This window comes from Penicillium psychrofluorescens, assembly GCF_964197705.1.
Source record: "Penicillium psychrofluorescens genome assembly, chromosome: 3".
In the NCBI taxonomy this organism is placed as follows: domain Eukaryota; kingdom Fungi; phylum Ascomycota; class Eurotiomycetes; order Eurotiales; family Aspergillaceae; genus Penicillium; species Penicillium psychrofluorescens.
The window spans coordinates 3,757,959-3,774,729 of NC_133441.1; the positions used below are offsets into that span (position 1 = coordinate 3,757,959).

General features: G+C 51.6%; 4 protein-coding genes across 4 annotated transcripts; 2 read left to right on the forward strand and 2 right to left on the reverse strand.

The window, feature by feature from the left end:
* Window positions 1-102: 102 nt before the first annotated feature.
* PFLUO_LOCUS5546 (uncharacterized protein) lies at window positions 103-3,789 on the reverse strand (the record flags this gene model as incomplete). The annotated part of the gene is made up of 2 exons (XM_073783002.1): window positions 103-3,342; window positions 3,400-3,789. 2 exons carry the CDS (start codon window positions 3,787-3,789, stop codon window positions 103-105), a joined length of 3,630 nt encoding a protein of 1,209 aa, XP_073639600.1.
* A 217-nt stretch (window positions 3,790-4,006) lies between these two features.
* On the forward strand, window positions 4,007-5,548 carry PFLUO_LOCUS5547 (monooxygenase; the record flags this gene model as incomplete). The annotated part of the gene is made up of 2 exons (XM_073783003.1): window positions 4,007-4,077; window positions 4,138-5,548. 2 exons carry the CDS (start codon window positions 4,007-4,009, stop codon window positions 5,546-5,548), a joined length of 1,482 nt encoding a protein of 493 aa, XP_073639601.1.
* Window positions 5,549-7,398: 1,850 nt separating this feature from the next.
* Window positions 7,399-9,173, forward strand: PFLUO_LOCUS5548 (uncharacterized protein; the record flags this gene model as incomplete). The annotated part of the gene is made up of 2 exons (XM_073783004.1): window positions 7,399-8,169; window positions 8,232-9,173. The coding sequence occupies 2 exons, from the start codon at window positions 7,399-7,401 to the stop codon at window positions 9,171-9,173; spliced, it is 1,713 nt and encodes a 570-aa protein (XP_073639602.1).
* Window positions 9,174-9,774: 601 nt separating this feature from the next.
* PFLUO_LOCUS5549 (Type I Iterative PKS) lies at window positions 9,775-16,429 on the reverse strand (the record flags this gene model as incomplete). Its single annotated transcript, XM_073783005.1, has 5 exons — window positions 9,775-11,439; window positions 11,496-12,251; window positions 12,304-15,732; window positions 15,791-16,082; window positions 16,143-16,429. 5 exons carry the CDS (start codon window positions 16,427-16,429, stop codon window positions 9,775-9,777), a joined length of 6,429 nt encoding a protein of 2,142 aa, XP_073639603.1.
* Between the last annotated feature and the right edge of the window lie 342 nt (window positions 16,430-16,771).

Consider the following 16,771-nt stretch of genomic DNA (forward strand, 5'->3'; position numbering starts at 1 on the left):
ATATAGTTGATGATTCCAGATACGAAGGAGAAATCAAGACATGTCGTTACATTCATTCGTAGACAAGATCTGAGAAGATAGTAAGAGGCCTATTTGATCACCTCATATATTGGCGTACACAGTCCCATCCCGAAGCTCATGAATGCTGCTATGATTAGGAGACCCAACCTCCGTGTAGCGAGTGCCATCTCTCAATTCATGAATGGTCAGTCTCCGATGACTCTTCCGTCGCCGTGTCGAACGGGACCGGGTTGAGTCACGTCGATCATCCCGCCAGGACAGACTCGGACTGCCCGAATCGCTGGGTTCCACGCTGTCTCTGCCAATGGACGCTTGGAGCTGATTATCAGCTACCATGGCTGAGCCGACCTCTTGGTACCACCGCCGTAAAGCAGATGCGTAGGCCCGTTCCTCCGTGCCATATTCAACAGGTGGGCCGTTCACTTGGGCATCAGGGCTGGAGCCATCAAACACAGCCCATGCACTGGACTGGACGCTGACGAGCATGATTGCATGATCGAAGCTTCGAACCTTGAGATTGCGCAACAGGACGGTGTTTCCTTCAACCAAAGACGGCAGCGCGGATTTCTGAGCCCGGAAGATTTGGGCATTGAGCGTTGTGCCGGCCATGGATGGATCTGAGAGTTGGATAGTCATGAAGTAATCTTTGGGCCCGGATGTCGCTCTTGCTACTGGTGATACCTGATGGACCACCGAGATCGTGTCCACCAAAGAATTGTAGTGGTCGATGAGCGAGGCAAGTGGAGCAAAGTACGAGAGTTTGCTGCGTAACCCAGCCGCATGGCGGTCAGGAACCGGTAGTTGAATTGCGGGCGACGTCGTTCTCGCTCTGTCGGTGCCACGTATGTCCTGGGCAGCCTGGCCATATTCAGAGGGAGAGCTGGCTCGATCAGTGCTCTTGACTAGGCTAGAAACCTTTCCTTGCGTTGAGACATGGGGTACAGTCAGTCTCTCCGAGGATAGACGTATATCATCTGGCGTAGGTGAAGGTTCAACTCTCCCAGTACCGACAGCAGGTTCATGGGCAAGAACAGTCTCATGAGTAGGGTCGGGTGTGGGCAATTGCTGTTCATGTGAGTACTGGGGCAGTCGAGTCTCCTGCTTCCTCGGAGGAGACACAGCTCCGTCGAATAAATAGCCAAGCTCATGTTCATATCCTGGTCCGAATTCATGTTGTGGCCAATCAAGAGCGGCATCATGATGTTTGCTTTCATGCTCACGGTGTGTTTGGAGATCAATCTCGCCAGTAAGGATGGGTGAACGAGGCAGAGCCGGGTCGATCACGGCCTCCATGTCATGGGATACGATTTGAGCGGTGCCTGAATCGTGTTGGTTCGCGTGAATAGCGGGACTCCATCTTCTCTCTTCTTGTTCTTGGTATGAAAATTCGGAGTCGGCTCGAGGTGGGCCTTCAAATGTTGCCAGATCAAGGTCAACGGATGTTGTAGCTGGTGGGTTCAGTTCAGCAGTCATATCGTGGTCTTCTGCTCCAGCGAAATGGCTCTCTTCCCGTACCCGGGCAACTGATGCTTCCCGAATTGGGAGACTCATAAAGTAGTGGTCTTGTGCTAACTCATCCGCTGACGACTCGTAATCTATTTCCCCGGGAAGGAACCTCTCGTAATCTTGATCTTCCTCCATTTCATCGACCCGTTGCTGTTCCGCATATTCCGCAGACCGATCCTCGGGTCCACGCTCGGCCACCGAATACGCATCCGCAGGACCATCAACCATCGGATCTCCAGCATCAGAGGATGCGGATAGACTGTGTCGGAATGATTGGCTGATACGTGCCGGTGGCTGCGAAGGAATAGATTTTGGCTGGTCAGAAGCAAGCTCATCATCGCTGTCACTGTCTAGAACAATGACTTCAGGCTGAGAAGGTTGCGGCCCAGCCTGTTGTTGCCGGAAGTGTCCGTCATCCTCCCCCTCTGACTCGGTGAAACCGTCACCATACTCATCCGCATCCTGCAACTCCGAACCTGCTTCTTCCTCATCATAGAGCGCTTCATCATCGTACACTTCGCTTTCTTGTTCGCTATCGCTTCCGTGTCCATTTTGTTCAATGACTGATGATGCAACTGAGATCGACTCCTGATGGGTCTCGTGTTCTTCGTGCACATGACCCTCCAATTCGTCTTCGATGTCTTCCATCTCATCATCTGCGGCGTGCTCATCCGACGAGGAGGCGGGCCGCACATGTTCCGATATGTGGTCACCGGCTTCGAGACCCTCCTCAGCATCAAATTCAGAGCCCTGTGCGGATTGGACTTCATAGATCTCATCTTCCCTGTTTTGAACATTTTGTGCATCTATTTGGGCGGAGACCAATGGTTCATCATCTCCATTTCCCCTGTCGGCTTCAAGGTCGATAACGGCGGAGTCGCCGATAGATTCCAGAGGAGCGGTCCCTTCGTGATATGTTGGCAATTTGGGATGTTCACCGGCCAAAGTATCTTCCACTAAAGAAGCCGAAGTCTGATGATGAGAGATTGATTCAGTAGATCCAGCGTGGTCCTGTTCGGTGGTTTCGACATCCTCGATAACTATTTCGGCTGCCTGTGGTTGGAAGTCCGGTGGTGACGCATCAGTCGAGAGTTCTGCCTCGGTTGGCACAGTTGAGGGAACTGTTTCTGCAGGTGCAGACCGAACATTTTGGGCCTCGGCAGGGACAGACACGGATGAAAAATAACCGTGGGGACTATTTGAGCTTGACACAAGCGGAGAAGGAATTGGGAGCCCGGGAGAAGGAATGGGAAGGAGCTGCGGCGTGTCAGTTGGGTGACGAAAACCTCCAGCCAAGGTCTCGTTCCCGGAAATGTCGATCGATCCAGGAGGTTGAAGCTTTTGCGCTATGGGCCTCCCCGTCAAGCTTCCAGCTTGCTCCAGGGAGGGTTTCACGAAGATAGGCGGAGCCTCGGGCGCTGCATCCTCTCCGTTCGTCTTGCCGGTATCTTGCTCTGCGTCTTCCTCCTCGTCAAACTCCATTTCCCAGTCGACTGTACCCTCCCGTTCCCGAGGACTGGCCGGCTCATCCGCAACACGCCATTCGTCCCAGTGAAGGCTGTATCTTGGTTTCTTTCTTCCCTTTCCCGGAACAAAACCATCTTCTTCTGTAAACGGATCATACGCCGTATCAAGTGTTCCTCCTCCCAGAGAAGATCGTGTAGACCGTACAAACGCGGGAGATCCCCACGAACCAACATCTGAGAGTGTCGAGGTTGCGCCGGGGGTTGTGGGCGGTGCAAGCTCCGTAGCATACAGTCGAGGGGTGCGAGGTTCGACGGACACCGTCAAAACAAGATTCGATGACCGGTACACCTGTACAACCCACCGTTAGCAGCTTTACTTGGTCGGTTCGCGTGGGACACGTGATACCTCAAGAGACACGCCATTGTCGAAATGTGCATCCCACGCAACGAACCTCCCGGGAGTCTGCTGAGCAGTATCATTTGGAACCAGGCGCGAACACTTCAAAGCCAAGCGGACTTCGTCACCGATTCCCACCGCAGACTCCGCGACCCTCTCCGCGACTCGACCGTGAAATGAGACCTTCACCTGCCCGTTCGAACGTCGTAGGCGGAAATCCGGCTCGGCTAGCAGGAGACTGAGCGACTTGGTAGAGGATGAATATGGCCAGACGAGCGTCACAGCTGCATAGATACATTTGTGCTCCAGTTGATCGAGGGTCGGAGAGAGCTGGGCGATGGGGATCTTGGCCAAATGCGCCGGCGGCGCAGAGGCCGGGGGCTGATCGGTCGCGTCCATCATTTCGCCCGCTTTCTGATACGCGAGGGTAACATTTTGGAGTTCAGGGGATTTTCGAGGAAGAGGCGCGGGCAAGGGCAGGATAAGAGAAGAGTTGAAAATCACGCGGGTTGCATCATTGCGGGTAGTAACGATGGTGTCGTAAAATACGTAAAATAACTTACATTCCCGCCAAAATAGATCTCGCAACGCTTGATCTCCCACTCCGACTCACTCAATGACAGTCGCACATTCGATCCGGCGAGTGGCCATCATTGGCGCTGGGCCGTCTGGTTTGGCCTCAGCCAAGTGAGTGTTTTCATATATTTCCCCCCCGTCCCCTAAGGGCATATACTGACTCATAAGCAGATTCCTCCTGGCGGAGAAGTGTTTTGATCAGATTGACATATTCGAGCAACGACTCTCTGTCGGGGGTGCTTGGAACCCTACCCCAGAAAAAGCAGCGCAGTCTACCCCTGTTCCGCAAACCAAACCCCCTCAGCGGGATGCGGATCTTTCCCATGGGCCAAATTTCATGTCTCCTCTATATGACCGACTTGAAACCAATATTCCAAAAGAACTGATGCGCTACTCCGACAAACCGTTTCCCGCGGATGCTCCGCTCTTTCCCAAGCATCAGACAGTCAAAAAATATCTCGAAGAGTATGCCGAGGATGTGAAAGACCTTATTCATTTCGGGACAAATGTCTTCCATGTAATGCTCAAGGATCTTCAATTAGGCACCTGGGATATAGCGACGATGAATGTCTACACTGGAGGAGTCAAGGTTCGGACCTATGATGCTGTGGTGGTTGCCAGTGGCCACTTCAACGTTCCTTATCTCCCAGATATCGCGGGGATCTCGGCCTGGAACCAGGCATACCTTGGGAGCATCTCGCACTCCAAATTTTATAATACACCCGAGCCCTTTCGGGGGAAAAAAGTGGTGGTAGTCGGCAATTCAGCCTCGGGGCTTGATATCGGGGCTCAAATCAACGAAGTCTGCGAAGGCAAACTGCTGGTCTCTCGACGTTCAGAATCCTATCTGGGAACGGCCCCGAATACAGATAAGATCATTTGTCCAGAAATTGTTGAATTTTTGCCTCCATCCAGGCACGACCGAGCTATACGATTTGCAGATGGCCGCATCGAGGAACATGTCGATGCGGTTGTCTTTTGCACCGGTTATTTCTACTCTTACGAGTTTTTCCCTGCTCTCCAGCCACCGGTTGAAACCCACGGCTGGCGGACCGAGAATGTCTACCAGCAACTGTTCTACATTCCGTATCCTACGCTCGTCTTCCCGGTCCTCTCGCAAAGGGTTATCCCTTTCCCCATGGCCGAAAACCAAGCCGCTGTTTTTGCTCGTGTATGGTCCGGTCGGCTGAGTCTTCCGTCACGAGCCGCAATGGAAGAATGGGAGCAGGCCGAAGTGGCTCGGAAAGGAGATGGCAGAGCATTCCACCTGCTCCCGTTTCCTCAAGATGCCGACTACTTGAATTTCCTCTACGATTGGGCCACCCGAGCTGCGCCACGGCATGAGCTCGAGAATAATGGCAATGGAAAACTTGGAATTTACTGGACCGAGCGGGAGCGATGGATGCGTGCTCGATTTCCAGATATTCGGAGAGCCTTTGTCCAGAAAGGCGAGCAGCGAAGCAAGATTAAGAGTATTGAGGAGCTGGGCTTTGATTTTGGTGAATGGAAACGGGAACAGGAGCAGCTTCACGCAGATGCTATGCATACAGATGGCCACCCGGTCGCTCTGCCATTTAGATAGAAGATACCAATGTAGCCCATACCTGTCCAGTTTAGGGTTCCCTCAATACCGATAAGCATCACGTGAAGGCGGTGACCCGCTCGCCTCCCGTCACCCGTCGATCTACTTCCCGCTTTATCTCTTCTCTCGCTCTCGCTCTCCTCGTCATAGTCCCTTCCCGCTGCTGGTTCGGGGAATTGCGGTTTCTGGGCGCAACTGAAGCTGTGCGCTGAACCCAGGTCGCTCATGATCCTACATTAAGTATCGACCTCACGCCTTCATTTCTCCCTATCATGGCCCTCGTTACCTCCCAAGCACCCGTCGAGCGCGCATGATGGTTCGAGCCGACACGCGATTTTGGCCTCCAAATTCTGATAGACATTGCAAACCGCGTACTGACTCAGCTCCAGCTGACACTGTATTTGCCCGTGTGTACAGTGACAGCAGTGAACTGGACGAGGACGAGTGGCCCATCAGGTGTATCCTCCAGGAAACAGACACAGAATACCTGATCGACTGGGAAGGCCCCTACACTCCAAGCTGGGTGAGTTGCGAAACATTCAACATTTCCGTGACTCAATATCTGCTCTAAATCTTTGGACTAACTAGAGCGCGCTGGCTATTCAATAGGAACCCAAAGAGAACGCCTCGGAGCTTGCTGTGCGAACTTGGGAAGAGAAGAAAACGAGGCGTGCTCCAGATACGGATTCTGGCTCACGGGTAAAGCGAGACATCACCCAAGTCGACGGTCCCATCTCTCCCTTCGAAGAGAAGAGAAGAAGGGCTTTGGAGAACAACGAACGCGCAGCATCTGAACACGAAAACCAACCAAATATTCGCGGTCATACAGCCTTTTCATCGTCATTTCCACCTCTAGACATTGTTCCAGAGACACAATATTCTCCACAGGCCAGACAGAGTACAGTTTCCGGGATCTTTTCTCCGAATACTCCGGGTGCTGGCCAGAGCAGTGTGGGTAACGAGATTGCCGAAACACCTTCTCCCCAACACGAGCAACTCAAAAATCAGCTCGTATCTCACGAGTCCAGTCTCCCTTTGTCGGCGTCTTTAGGGTCTGTTGAAGGCATCGAGTCCAATTTGAGCAGCTTGGTTTCACACTATCTCACACAGTGTGACTCTTCTTCCGGTGTTTATCTCAGCTCAATACCAGAAACATTCACGCAAGATTTGTCGCAATACCTACTTGATTCTGGCTCCCAATTCACAAGTCAGCCAGCGCTCTCCTTGCCTGAACCTACAGAAACTCAGCCACGTGTGGAAACCGCGAAAGACCGAGCAAGAAAGCATCCAGCAGGATCCATAAACGAAAACATGGACCAACACAATTCATGGGCTCAGCCAAGACCCCCACGCTTTCCAGGAATATCCCAGACCCTCAGTGCTAGTGCGACCCCTTCCTCTGTTGGAGACATCGAAGCTTCAGTGCCCGTATCGGTCCCAGACGCGACGGCCCCTCTTAGCGTCAGGCACGACAAAGACACTGTCACTCACACCCATACTGCAGTTCATCATGTGCATCCTGAACCACTAATACGGCCATCAGAACTGCTTCACGCCGATCCATCGGCAATGCAAACCATTCAGCCAAGTGAATTGACAGTCACAAATGTCGAGGAGAATTTACCAGGGTCAATCCGGCTTGGACCGTCTGAATTCGCAGTCAGCCTTCCAATGGATTCTCGAGTGAAGGATTACTATGAACGAGTATTGGCCGACGCTGCCACGAGTATTCGTGAATTTTTCTCTGGCGTTGACGACAACTCTGGACTAGCAGCCGCTGAAGTGAGACCATATCACATCCAATGAAATTTGCGCTAACATTTCGACAGAGAGAGGAGCTTCTGTCAAAGATGCACGAAATGCTCACGCAATTGAATAATGTCTCAACACATCCGGACCTTAACATTCCCGAGCATCTGAAAGGAACAGAGTCTCGTCTAGCAGAAGAGGGGTTGTGGGCAGAGTACTCGAGTGCAAAGTTTCTATTTCTCGGCCATCTTACAGAAGTCGCGAGATTGCTTGACCTGCATATTATTTTGAGGGTGCATGACGACAAGGCTCAAGGAATGCTAGAGCGCTATCTGCAAGGCAAAGGTTTTGCGTATACCCGACCTCGCGAAGAGATGGGTGGTGCCTTGGAAATTTCTATGGTGAAAGAATCTCTGAGCTTCGGTATCCATTACACCGACAGCGTTAGGGACCTTTACAGACCCCCCGCTGCCATCCTAGCTTTGACACCATCGGTCAATCTCAAGAGCGTAGGCATGCAACACATTCGAACCACCTACACGCGGAATGGGAGCTTGCTACCCGTGATTTGGTTGTTCGTTGCCAATGCTAGTGAACACATCGAGCATTGCCTGCCTGACCTGCCGCCACTTGACCGACTCCGTCTGCTCATTCAACATACCGCCGATCTTCATGATGCAGTGGGCGACCTCCAAGATGACGCCCTCGGTGTACACGAAGATGTCGATGAGATCGTCGTTTTTCTGGTAGATAGCTTTGCCAGCTGGCCACTGGCACCCATCGAGCCTTTGCATGCTGTTTCGATGGAAGAGTCAGACGAACCGATTTCGTCATCTGATGAACCTGCAGCACCGACTCAGAAACGCGGGCTGGTGAGTTGAAATGCATACATAATATCTGCATATGTGCTGTTGTTTTAACCCTTTCATTACAGGATGAAGAAGTTGGACTGCAAACATCAAAGCGGGCGCGGGTTGATGCATCTCAAGATATCAGCCAATTGACCCAGTCATCCAAACACATGAGTCAAACCTTGGACCGGGACCTGCAATCGCTGGAGAAGAATCTCGTTCAAATGAAGAGCGATCTTACAATCGAAAAGGAGCAATTGCAGAAGGAACTCGCCCAAACGCTTTCTCGATTCCAGGAATTGGAAACAGCAATGAGCGTACTCCAGCATCGTTACGAAAGTCGATACAAGGAATTCCACCAAATGCGTCACGAGCGCGACCATCTGACTGAGAGTAAGACATCACTCGAGCAGCGCATCGAGACACAGAAAGAGAACATCACGAAGTTGAAGGATGAACGAACGCAATTGAAGCGCGATCTTGAGCAAGCCAGACAAGAACTCAAAGAGGGAGGAGGGAGCGTGGCAGAATTGGAGACTGCACGCGAAGAAATCCGGCGCCTGGAGAAAGAGAACGCCAGTCTCGAGCGGAAAGCAGACTACGAACGAAACCAAGCCGACTACACTCGCGAGCAATACCAGAACGCATCTACAGCCGCTGCTCAGTCTGGGACCGAGGCTCGGCAGCTACAAGAGGAGAACGAAGACTTAAAGCGCAAGGTGGAAGGCAACGCCATTCGCCTCCGCGAGCTTAACATCCAAAACGATACCGCTCGCCACCTTGCCCGAGTCGAAGAACTAGAGTCGACCCTCGTTGCGCGTGATGATCTCTTACGCAAGAAAGAGGAGGAGCTTCGTGAGATTCGCAAGAATCGGCCTTCTACCCGCTCAACTAGCACTCAACCACGAAGCCCTAAATGGGCCGCCACCAGCCGTCCCACGAGTCCCGGTGCCAATGGTAACGGCAACAATGGCCTCTCTGGCAGGGGGAGCGCATTGAGGTTCAGTGCTGAAAGGCCATTCTAAGAGTTTGACGTTCTGTGCCTATCCTCTTGGCATTTCTTGCATCCCGGTAGATGACTTTTGCAATTCCGCATAATCGATCTATGACGTTTACAAACTGGCATGGCGGATCCCAAGTTCATGCTACTCACTCAATCCTGGCCCCGATCGATCCGAATCCTATTTTTCCCCGGCACACTCGTTAATGACCTTGCATTCCCCGGCGTTCATTTTCCATACAATTCTTGCCCCGTCGTTACCCGACCCTTGAGCCTGTCAGGTACCTCTGCTATGAACTGAACACCTGATCCCATAATGTCCATGCTATCCCTCTTCTGTGTGGAAACTGTAACCAGATCTTCAGTTATCAGGATTAAATGTCAATCCAATATTTACGTCGTAATTCTCTACAAGTAAGACTAATCAAGTGGACGTTCATGTCAGGCTGTCAGTTTATGAAAGACTAGGGACCGTAAGTCCCAAAAATTATGTATACATAAGGGCAAGACATCATCAAGAACACTTCAAAACAAAAGCAAGCAGGTAGCGAATAGGTAAACATCTCAAAAGAAATAACAATATTGAACATGTACGTAAACGATAGGGGTCATTGAGCGATCGTGTATTACACGGCAGTCATGGCGTTGGCCATGAACGCCGCTAGCTCTTTGGCTTTTTCGCCTTGGGTCATCGTGAAGTGGTTGGCACCCTCCATGATAGTGATCCCACCGACATTTTCTGGGCCGACGAGGGTATCCCAGCCGTTCGGACCAAGATCGGTGCGGTTGTTGAGCAGCCATAGCATCTCGCGGGGGTCAGGGCTGCCATCCTCGGCCGGTGCAGGACGAGTATCTCCAGGTTTGGAGCAGACGCCATCCTTGGCCCAGATCATGAAGGTCTTGGGGGTCTTAGAAGCGAGCTTGGCGTCAGTGAAAGGGAATGGAGACGCTTTGTACGCGTCCAGAGAGTCGATAAAGGCCAGGAAGTGCGGTAGCAGCCACTTTGGCGGAGGGGCCTTACCCTCGCCGAATAGACCGATCGAGTCAAAGAAACTGTACAGACGTGGAGGCAACTTCTGCAGGCCAATTGGGAATGGCGAGTCAAGCAAAAGTAGACGTTCGACTCGCTCGCCTTCCTCAAAGATCAAATGGCGCGCCGCGTCGTAGGCGCAGATGCCGCCAGCAGACCAACCTCCGAAGTTGTACGGGCCTGTGGGCTGTCGTCGGCGGATCTCGGCCACGTAAGGGATGGTGAGCTCGTCCAGACTGTATTTGAGGTTCTCGGGGGTTCGCATGTATGGGCAATTCAGTCCGTACACGCACACATCTGGCGAGACGCCCGGGATGGTCGCGTAAGATGTAGCCGAGCCGGAGCCGTCGGGGAACAGGAACAGCTTTCTGGTGGCCGTCTTGGGGTTGCCTTGCAGAAGAATCGAAGTTGCCGGCGGGTGCTGAATTGTGGATGTGGCTGTTGGCTTGGGAGCTTTGATGGGGAGCTGCTCAGGGATCTTCATTGGCTCAGCAGCTACTGCCTTCGGCTTTAAGTCCAGTGTGTCTTCGATGTCGTCGATGGTTTGGTTGCTAATGAAGAATTCTCCCGCCAGGTCAATGTCCAGGGTCTCGCGAATCTTCCCGAGAACAGTGAGTGACATCAGGGAATCCAACCCCATCTCGGCCAGATTTGCGTCTCCTTGGAGCTCCTCGGGTTCGACGCCAATTTCTTCTGCCAAGATTGAACGGATTTCCTTCATAGTGTCGTTCTGCTCAAGCTGCATGAACTTGCTTTGAGCAGGTGTCGGAATGCCACTCGTATTAGACGATGAGAAGTCCGTGTCAGAGGCAGAAGAGGAGAGATCGGCTTCGCTGCTGGATCCGTCGCTGCTGCTTTCAACAGGGCAAATTTGGGCCAAATGACCCTTGAAATCTTTGATGGTGGGCTGGTCAACAAATACCGAAGAATCTAGATCGAGACTCATCTCCTCGCGGTACCGGCCAGTAACCGTTAACGAGAGCAGAGAGTCAACTCCATAATCTGCGAAGTTGAGATCATCCGTCATATCACTCTCAGACATTCCAACTTCTTCAGCCAAGATAGCGAGAGCACGAGAAATCACGCTTGGGCCGGCAGATTTGGGAGCTGCCGGAGGGCTGGCACGAGCCTTCTTGGCTGGAGTTGCCTTCGATTTCTGGACATCGATGGGAGGAGGTTTAGACTTCGCTGCTGGCTTCGGTGCAGAAGCTCCAGCAGGAGGAAGAGCGGTATCCAGGATTTTTCGAGGCAAACCTTGGAACTATATTCCTTTTTGTTAGTGGATTTACAAAAAAAGACAAGGGTAAGATCAAGTACCTTTACACCGCCATACAGCGCAACGATATCATCACCATCAAAGAGGTAGACATCGCCCGCCCAGATCGAGTTCTGCCATGGCTGCATCCTCACATATGTCCGGTAGGTGACATTCGGGTCAAACTTCTTCAGGCACCGCATTGAGTCCCAGCCATGATTGACGAAAACTGTGTTTTTCGAGTCGGTTGCATCGCTAGCATTCATAATAAAGCCCGACAGGTGACCAATACTGTCGATCCAAAATGGGTTCCGATGGAAGTTGCCCGGGGGTGCCTGAAACTTGACCAGTGCAGTAGCCTCGTGTTGTTCGCTGTCCAAAATGACTTCACGAATAGACTTGTAGTTGTCATCGTACTCAACCAGAGCAGCGAACAGTTTGTAGACCATTCCTTGCTTCATTCGGTGGGCCTGGCCGGACTCAGTACTCTCCTGGAGATGCTGGATGCTTCTCTTGATAAGATAGGTATTGCGCTTCCATTCCTGCTCAGCAGCACTGGTGTCGAAGAATTTGATCAGACAGCTGGCATGATCAATGATCTTCTTGCCCTCTGGTGTCACAGACCACACCTGGACCTCAGCAACTTCCGACACCCAGTTTGCAGTGGCTGAAACCCGGAATAGCTGCTTGCCACCCTTTGCAATAAGTGGCTTTGGAACCGTTACGTTGCAGACATCAAAGCCACGCTCCTTCAAGCTGGGCTGGTACTTGTCCACCAGATATTCACCAAGTGTCTGGGCGATGTCCGCGTATAGTGACTGATTAAGGTTAGTTACGGCTCTTCAGTGAAATATATATGTGAGTACTTACGGAAGGGCAGAGAGCAGCTCCGTTGACTTTGTGGCCTTGAATAACGCGGTTCAACTCGGGGTCGGCGATATCATTCTCAATGACAACAGTGGCTGTTGTGTCAGAGTTGCTTGTCTCAACAATCTTCTGAGCCGAAGACGTCAAGAACGTGGACACAGGCGTGGCTTCAACCGCCGTTGTGGGTGGTGCACCCTTCAATAGACAGAAGTTGTTGGTGTACGGAATCCAGTAGTTCTTTAAGTCCCATTTATATGCGGGGAGTGGGAGGACTTGGTGGTTGGTGCTGAAATCCTGGTGATATTCCTTCCAACGCAGATCAATTCCTGCCATGTAGAGAGCGGACAGGCTGTTCGAGAGCACCTTCCAAGTATCCTCTTGACGGCGAAGAGAAGCCACTGTGACTGTCTGCGGACCAAATGTCGACTTGACCATCCCGGAACAAACGGGGTGTGAGCCAACCTCAACCCAAAGAGTCTTGTCATTCATCAGATTGGCGTGACGGGTGGCCTCTAAAGCACCCAAAAAGTTGACAGTCTCACGGCAGTGGCGTGTCAGGTAGCTGGGACCGAGGACACCTGCAGTCCCCTCCTTGATCACGTCTCCGAGGAGAGCAGACACGAATGGGATTGTCGGCTCATGGAATGTCACACCTTTACTAATCTCTGCCAGACTTTCCAGAATAGGCTCAACCTGAACAGAGTGGAACGCAAAGGGGACCTTCAGCTTAGTAGCCTTCAAGCCTTCACTGGAAAGCTTCTCTGCCAGCTCGTCTATGTTGCCATTTGCACCACTGACAACAGTCTCTGTGGGCGCGTTGATACAGGCAACCTCAGCTCCATCATAATCAATGAACTGCTTGACTTGAGCCGCAGAAGACTTGACGGCTAGCATTGTATGAGTTCCAGCCTGGCATTGCTCGGTGAGAAGCTGAGCCCGTCGACCAGCGAGGTAGATCGTATCACTTGTGCTCAAAACACCAGCAGCATTGAGAGCGGCATATTCTCCGAGACTGTGTCCAAGGACAAAAGCAGGCGTAACGCCAAGAGATATCCAGTACTTGGTTAGCGCCATCTGCAGGCAGGTCGTTCCAAGCTGGCTGATAACGGGACCAAGTTCCTCAATTGGAACACTTCCTTCGACCAAAGGCATAATAGAAGGAAATCCTTGACTTTGACCAATGCGATCCAGGTGTTGAATGTGAGCACGGAATGGGGAACAACTCTCATAGAGCTGGCTTCCCATGCCGGTATATTGCGCTCCTTGGCCGGTGAAGACGAATCCAATACCTGGTGCAGTCGCAGGGACCGGGGTGATACTGTCGCGGTTGGCGCTAGCCGACAAGTTATCCCTCACTTCTTCCAAAGTAGATCCTGTTGCGACAGCTCTGAACGGGTGGTGAATGCGTCTTGCCGTCGTGGTGTAGGACAGATTGGCAAGAAGGCTAGCTTTATTGACATTGAAAGTATTTTTGTTGGTGTCAATGTACTGCAATAGTGCATTGGAGTTGTTCTTCAGGGCAGATTGTGACCTCGCCGAGACAGCCACTGTATGCACCGATCGAGAATCGTCTGTGATCTGCTCCCGCAGAGGAGCATCCTCCATTAGAATTGCTGTATTACCACCAGCAGCTGAGAAGTTGTTGATGAACGTCTTCCGCTTGCCTCCTTCTGGTCTTTGCCACGGTGTAGGCTCAAGCGCGATATGCACATTTCGCTGTTGGAAATCCGTCGGGAAATTGTGATTGATTTTGGTCTTGATACCACAGTGCGGAGGGATCATATTCTTTCGCATCATCATCAGCACCTTGATCAGGGCGCTAACGCCTGAGGCAGATTCTCCGTGGCCAATGTTCGCCTTCGCTGAACCGAGATGGAGAGACTGTGTCGGACCGCGGCGGTAGTCAGGAGCAAATACATCCAACACGGATTGCATTTCAACAGCGTCCCCTGCCTGGGTACCCGTTCCATGCATGTCGATGTAGCTGACTTCCTTCGGGTCAATGTCAGCCTCATTTAACAACTTGTCGAAAATAAAGGCCTGCGCTCCGGCATGAGGCCGAGTAATTGAAACGGCTTCGGCAGAGTGGTTTGTGTAGGCACCCGAGATCACACCATAGATTGGATCGTTGTCGGCTTGAGCATCTTCCAGTCTCTTCAGGACGATCGATCCAATACCATCGGCTCTGCAGTAGCCATCCGCTCCGTCATCAAACGTATTGCAGTTTCCAGTACGTGACAAGAAATGGCCACGATCAAGACCGGCGTGGTTGTCTGGGTTCGTCAACACGTTGACGCCACCCGCCACTGCGGAGTCACACTCGTTTCTCCAAAGAGAATTGCAGGCAACGTGTATAGCTGCAAGACTCGACGAGCAAGCGGTATCAACGCTGACGCTGGGGCCGCTGAACTTGAAGTAGTAATTGATCCGGCCAGGAGTGAATGCACGGTTACCACCTGGAATGAAGTAGGTGTCGATGTCTTGACCACTGTTGATCTCACGGTAGTCGTCACTAGTCATTCCGTAGAACACACCAACTCGGTTCTTCTGTGTGGATGGAGTGCTGTCCGGGATAAAGCCAGCCATCTCGAAAGCCTCGTAGGCAGTAAGAAGAGCAAGCCGTTGAGCTGGATCTGCCTGTAGTGCTTCACGCGGGGACATATTGAAAAAGCGAGGGTCAAAGAGCCCAGGCTCATTAATCCAACATCCGTACTGAACCTTGCTGGTGTTTCTTGTGTTACCTTCCATGTCGACATGGGCCTTCACATCCCAACGCTCCGGTGGTACCTCCCGGTGTACATCAAGTCCTTTGTACAGGAGGTCCCAGAAGGCTTCCGTATCAGCAGCCTCTGGAAACCTACCCGAAAGGCCAATGATTGCGATTTTAGATTGGTCGGAGCGACCGGTCCGGTTCACACCCTCCGAATCCTTCTGTACGTCGCCAATTGTGCTATCAATCTCAATGTTGGAGATTCCGGCCTTCTTCAATCCTGTACATAGACTTTGAGTCGCAGTGCTGGAAATCGGAAGCAGTGTGCATGCCGTTGAAGTTGGCTCAAGTACCGAATAGCAAGAGTCGATAAGCTTATCCCAGCAAAGTTGTCGCAGCAGAATTTCTTCGAGTGAAATTTTCAGTAAATCCTCAAGGTTTTCGGCGTGAATTGGTTTGCCGGTTTCACTTGACAAGATAGAGATCTGAGGGACATAGCTCAAGAATTTCGCCTTGGGCCACGATTTGAGAATCCGATCAACATCCCTGCTGTCATAAAGGTGCGAAGCATGGTAAGGGCCATGAATTGGGGCTCTAACAGGCTTATGTTCCTTGGGAAGACAGGTTTCGACAAATCGATCCAAAAGCATTGGTGGGCCACTAATAGTCAGACCATTTGGACTGGTGGCACTAATATAGGGCCGAGAAACATGCGGCAAGGTCTGCGAGTAGTTTAGCTTTTGTGTTCAATTTTATATTTGCTGGGGATTACAAACTCACATTTGCCTTTGAAAACTTCTGGATCAATTCCTGGGCCTCTGGCTCCCGCAGTCCAGAAACCAAAACAGACCAGCTTGGCGAAAACGACTTGTTCCGCTCTAGAGACTGTTGCACCTTCGCAACAGACATACCAAGTCGTAGAGCTAGAACTACCGTCTCAACTCCGACCGGAAGAAGTTCACCAACGGTCTTTGATGAGCTGACAGCCGCAGCTGCGAGTTGACCAGTACAGAGGCCCACAATACAGCTGTCAGATCCCGATGGATACATGTGACCGAGATCACCATAGTAACTGGATAAAGGTTAGCAACTACATCCTTGAACGGTCAACAGATCTCCTAGAGAAGCTTACTGGATGAAGCATCCCAGCTGGTGAATGGTTGTCAACGCGCTCTCCAGCGCGGCATTCGGTCCCGACTCGCGGTATCTTGCCAGAAGGTCGACAATGCTTGTGAAACGGGGGAATACCTGTCTTTCAGACTGCGGCAGCTTGGTGATTTCTCCGCGCACTGCATGGTAGCATTTCTGGAAGAAGGCTGACAACAGCGAGTCATTCTTCGCATGCAATAGACGACGAAGGCCCGAGTCAAAATCAGCGGTCTGATCTCCGAAGAGAAATACACGACCGGTGCCTTCCATTGTCAAGCTTTGTTCCACTCAGTAAAAGTGAAATTCTACAAAGGAAGAAGGAAAAAGGTTTCAGGGCCAGCAATTTGGCAGCCAGCATACTTTAATACACGAGGTAGTATATTATCCACGTAGTGGGTCGAGCTTCGACCAGTCCAAAAACGCACATCATGGGTCTGTGAAAGCTCGATGTGGCCTAGATCTGGAAAGACTGTGAACTCTGTTATTTTGTGCAGACTATTGATCTCGAATATGTGGTACAACCATGGCTCCATCTGCCTGAACAGGTTATCTAGCATGATCCTCATTCTGCGGCATTCAGCATAAGATTTGGTTCCAGTAAAGTAGATCGGG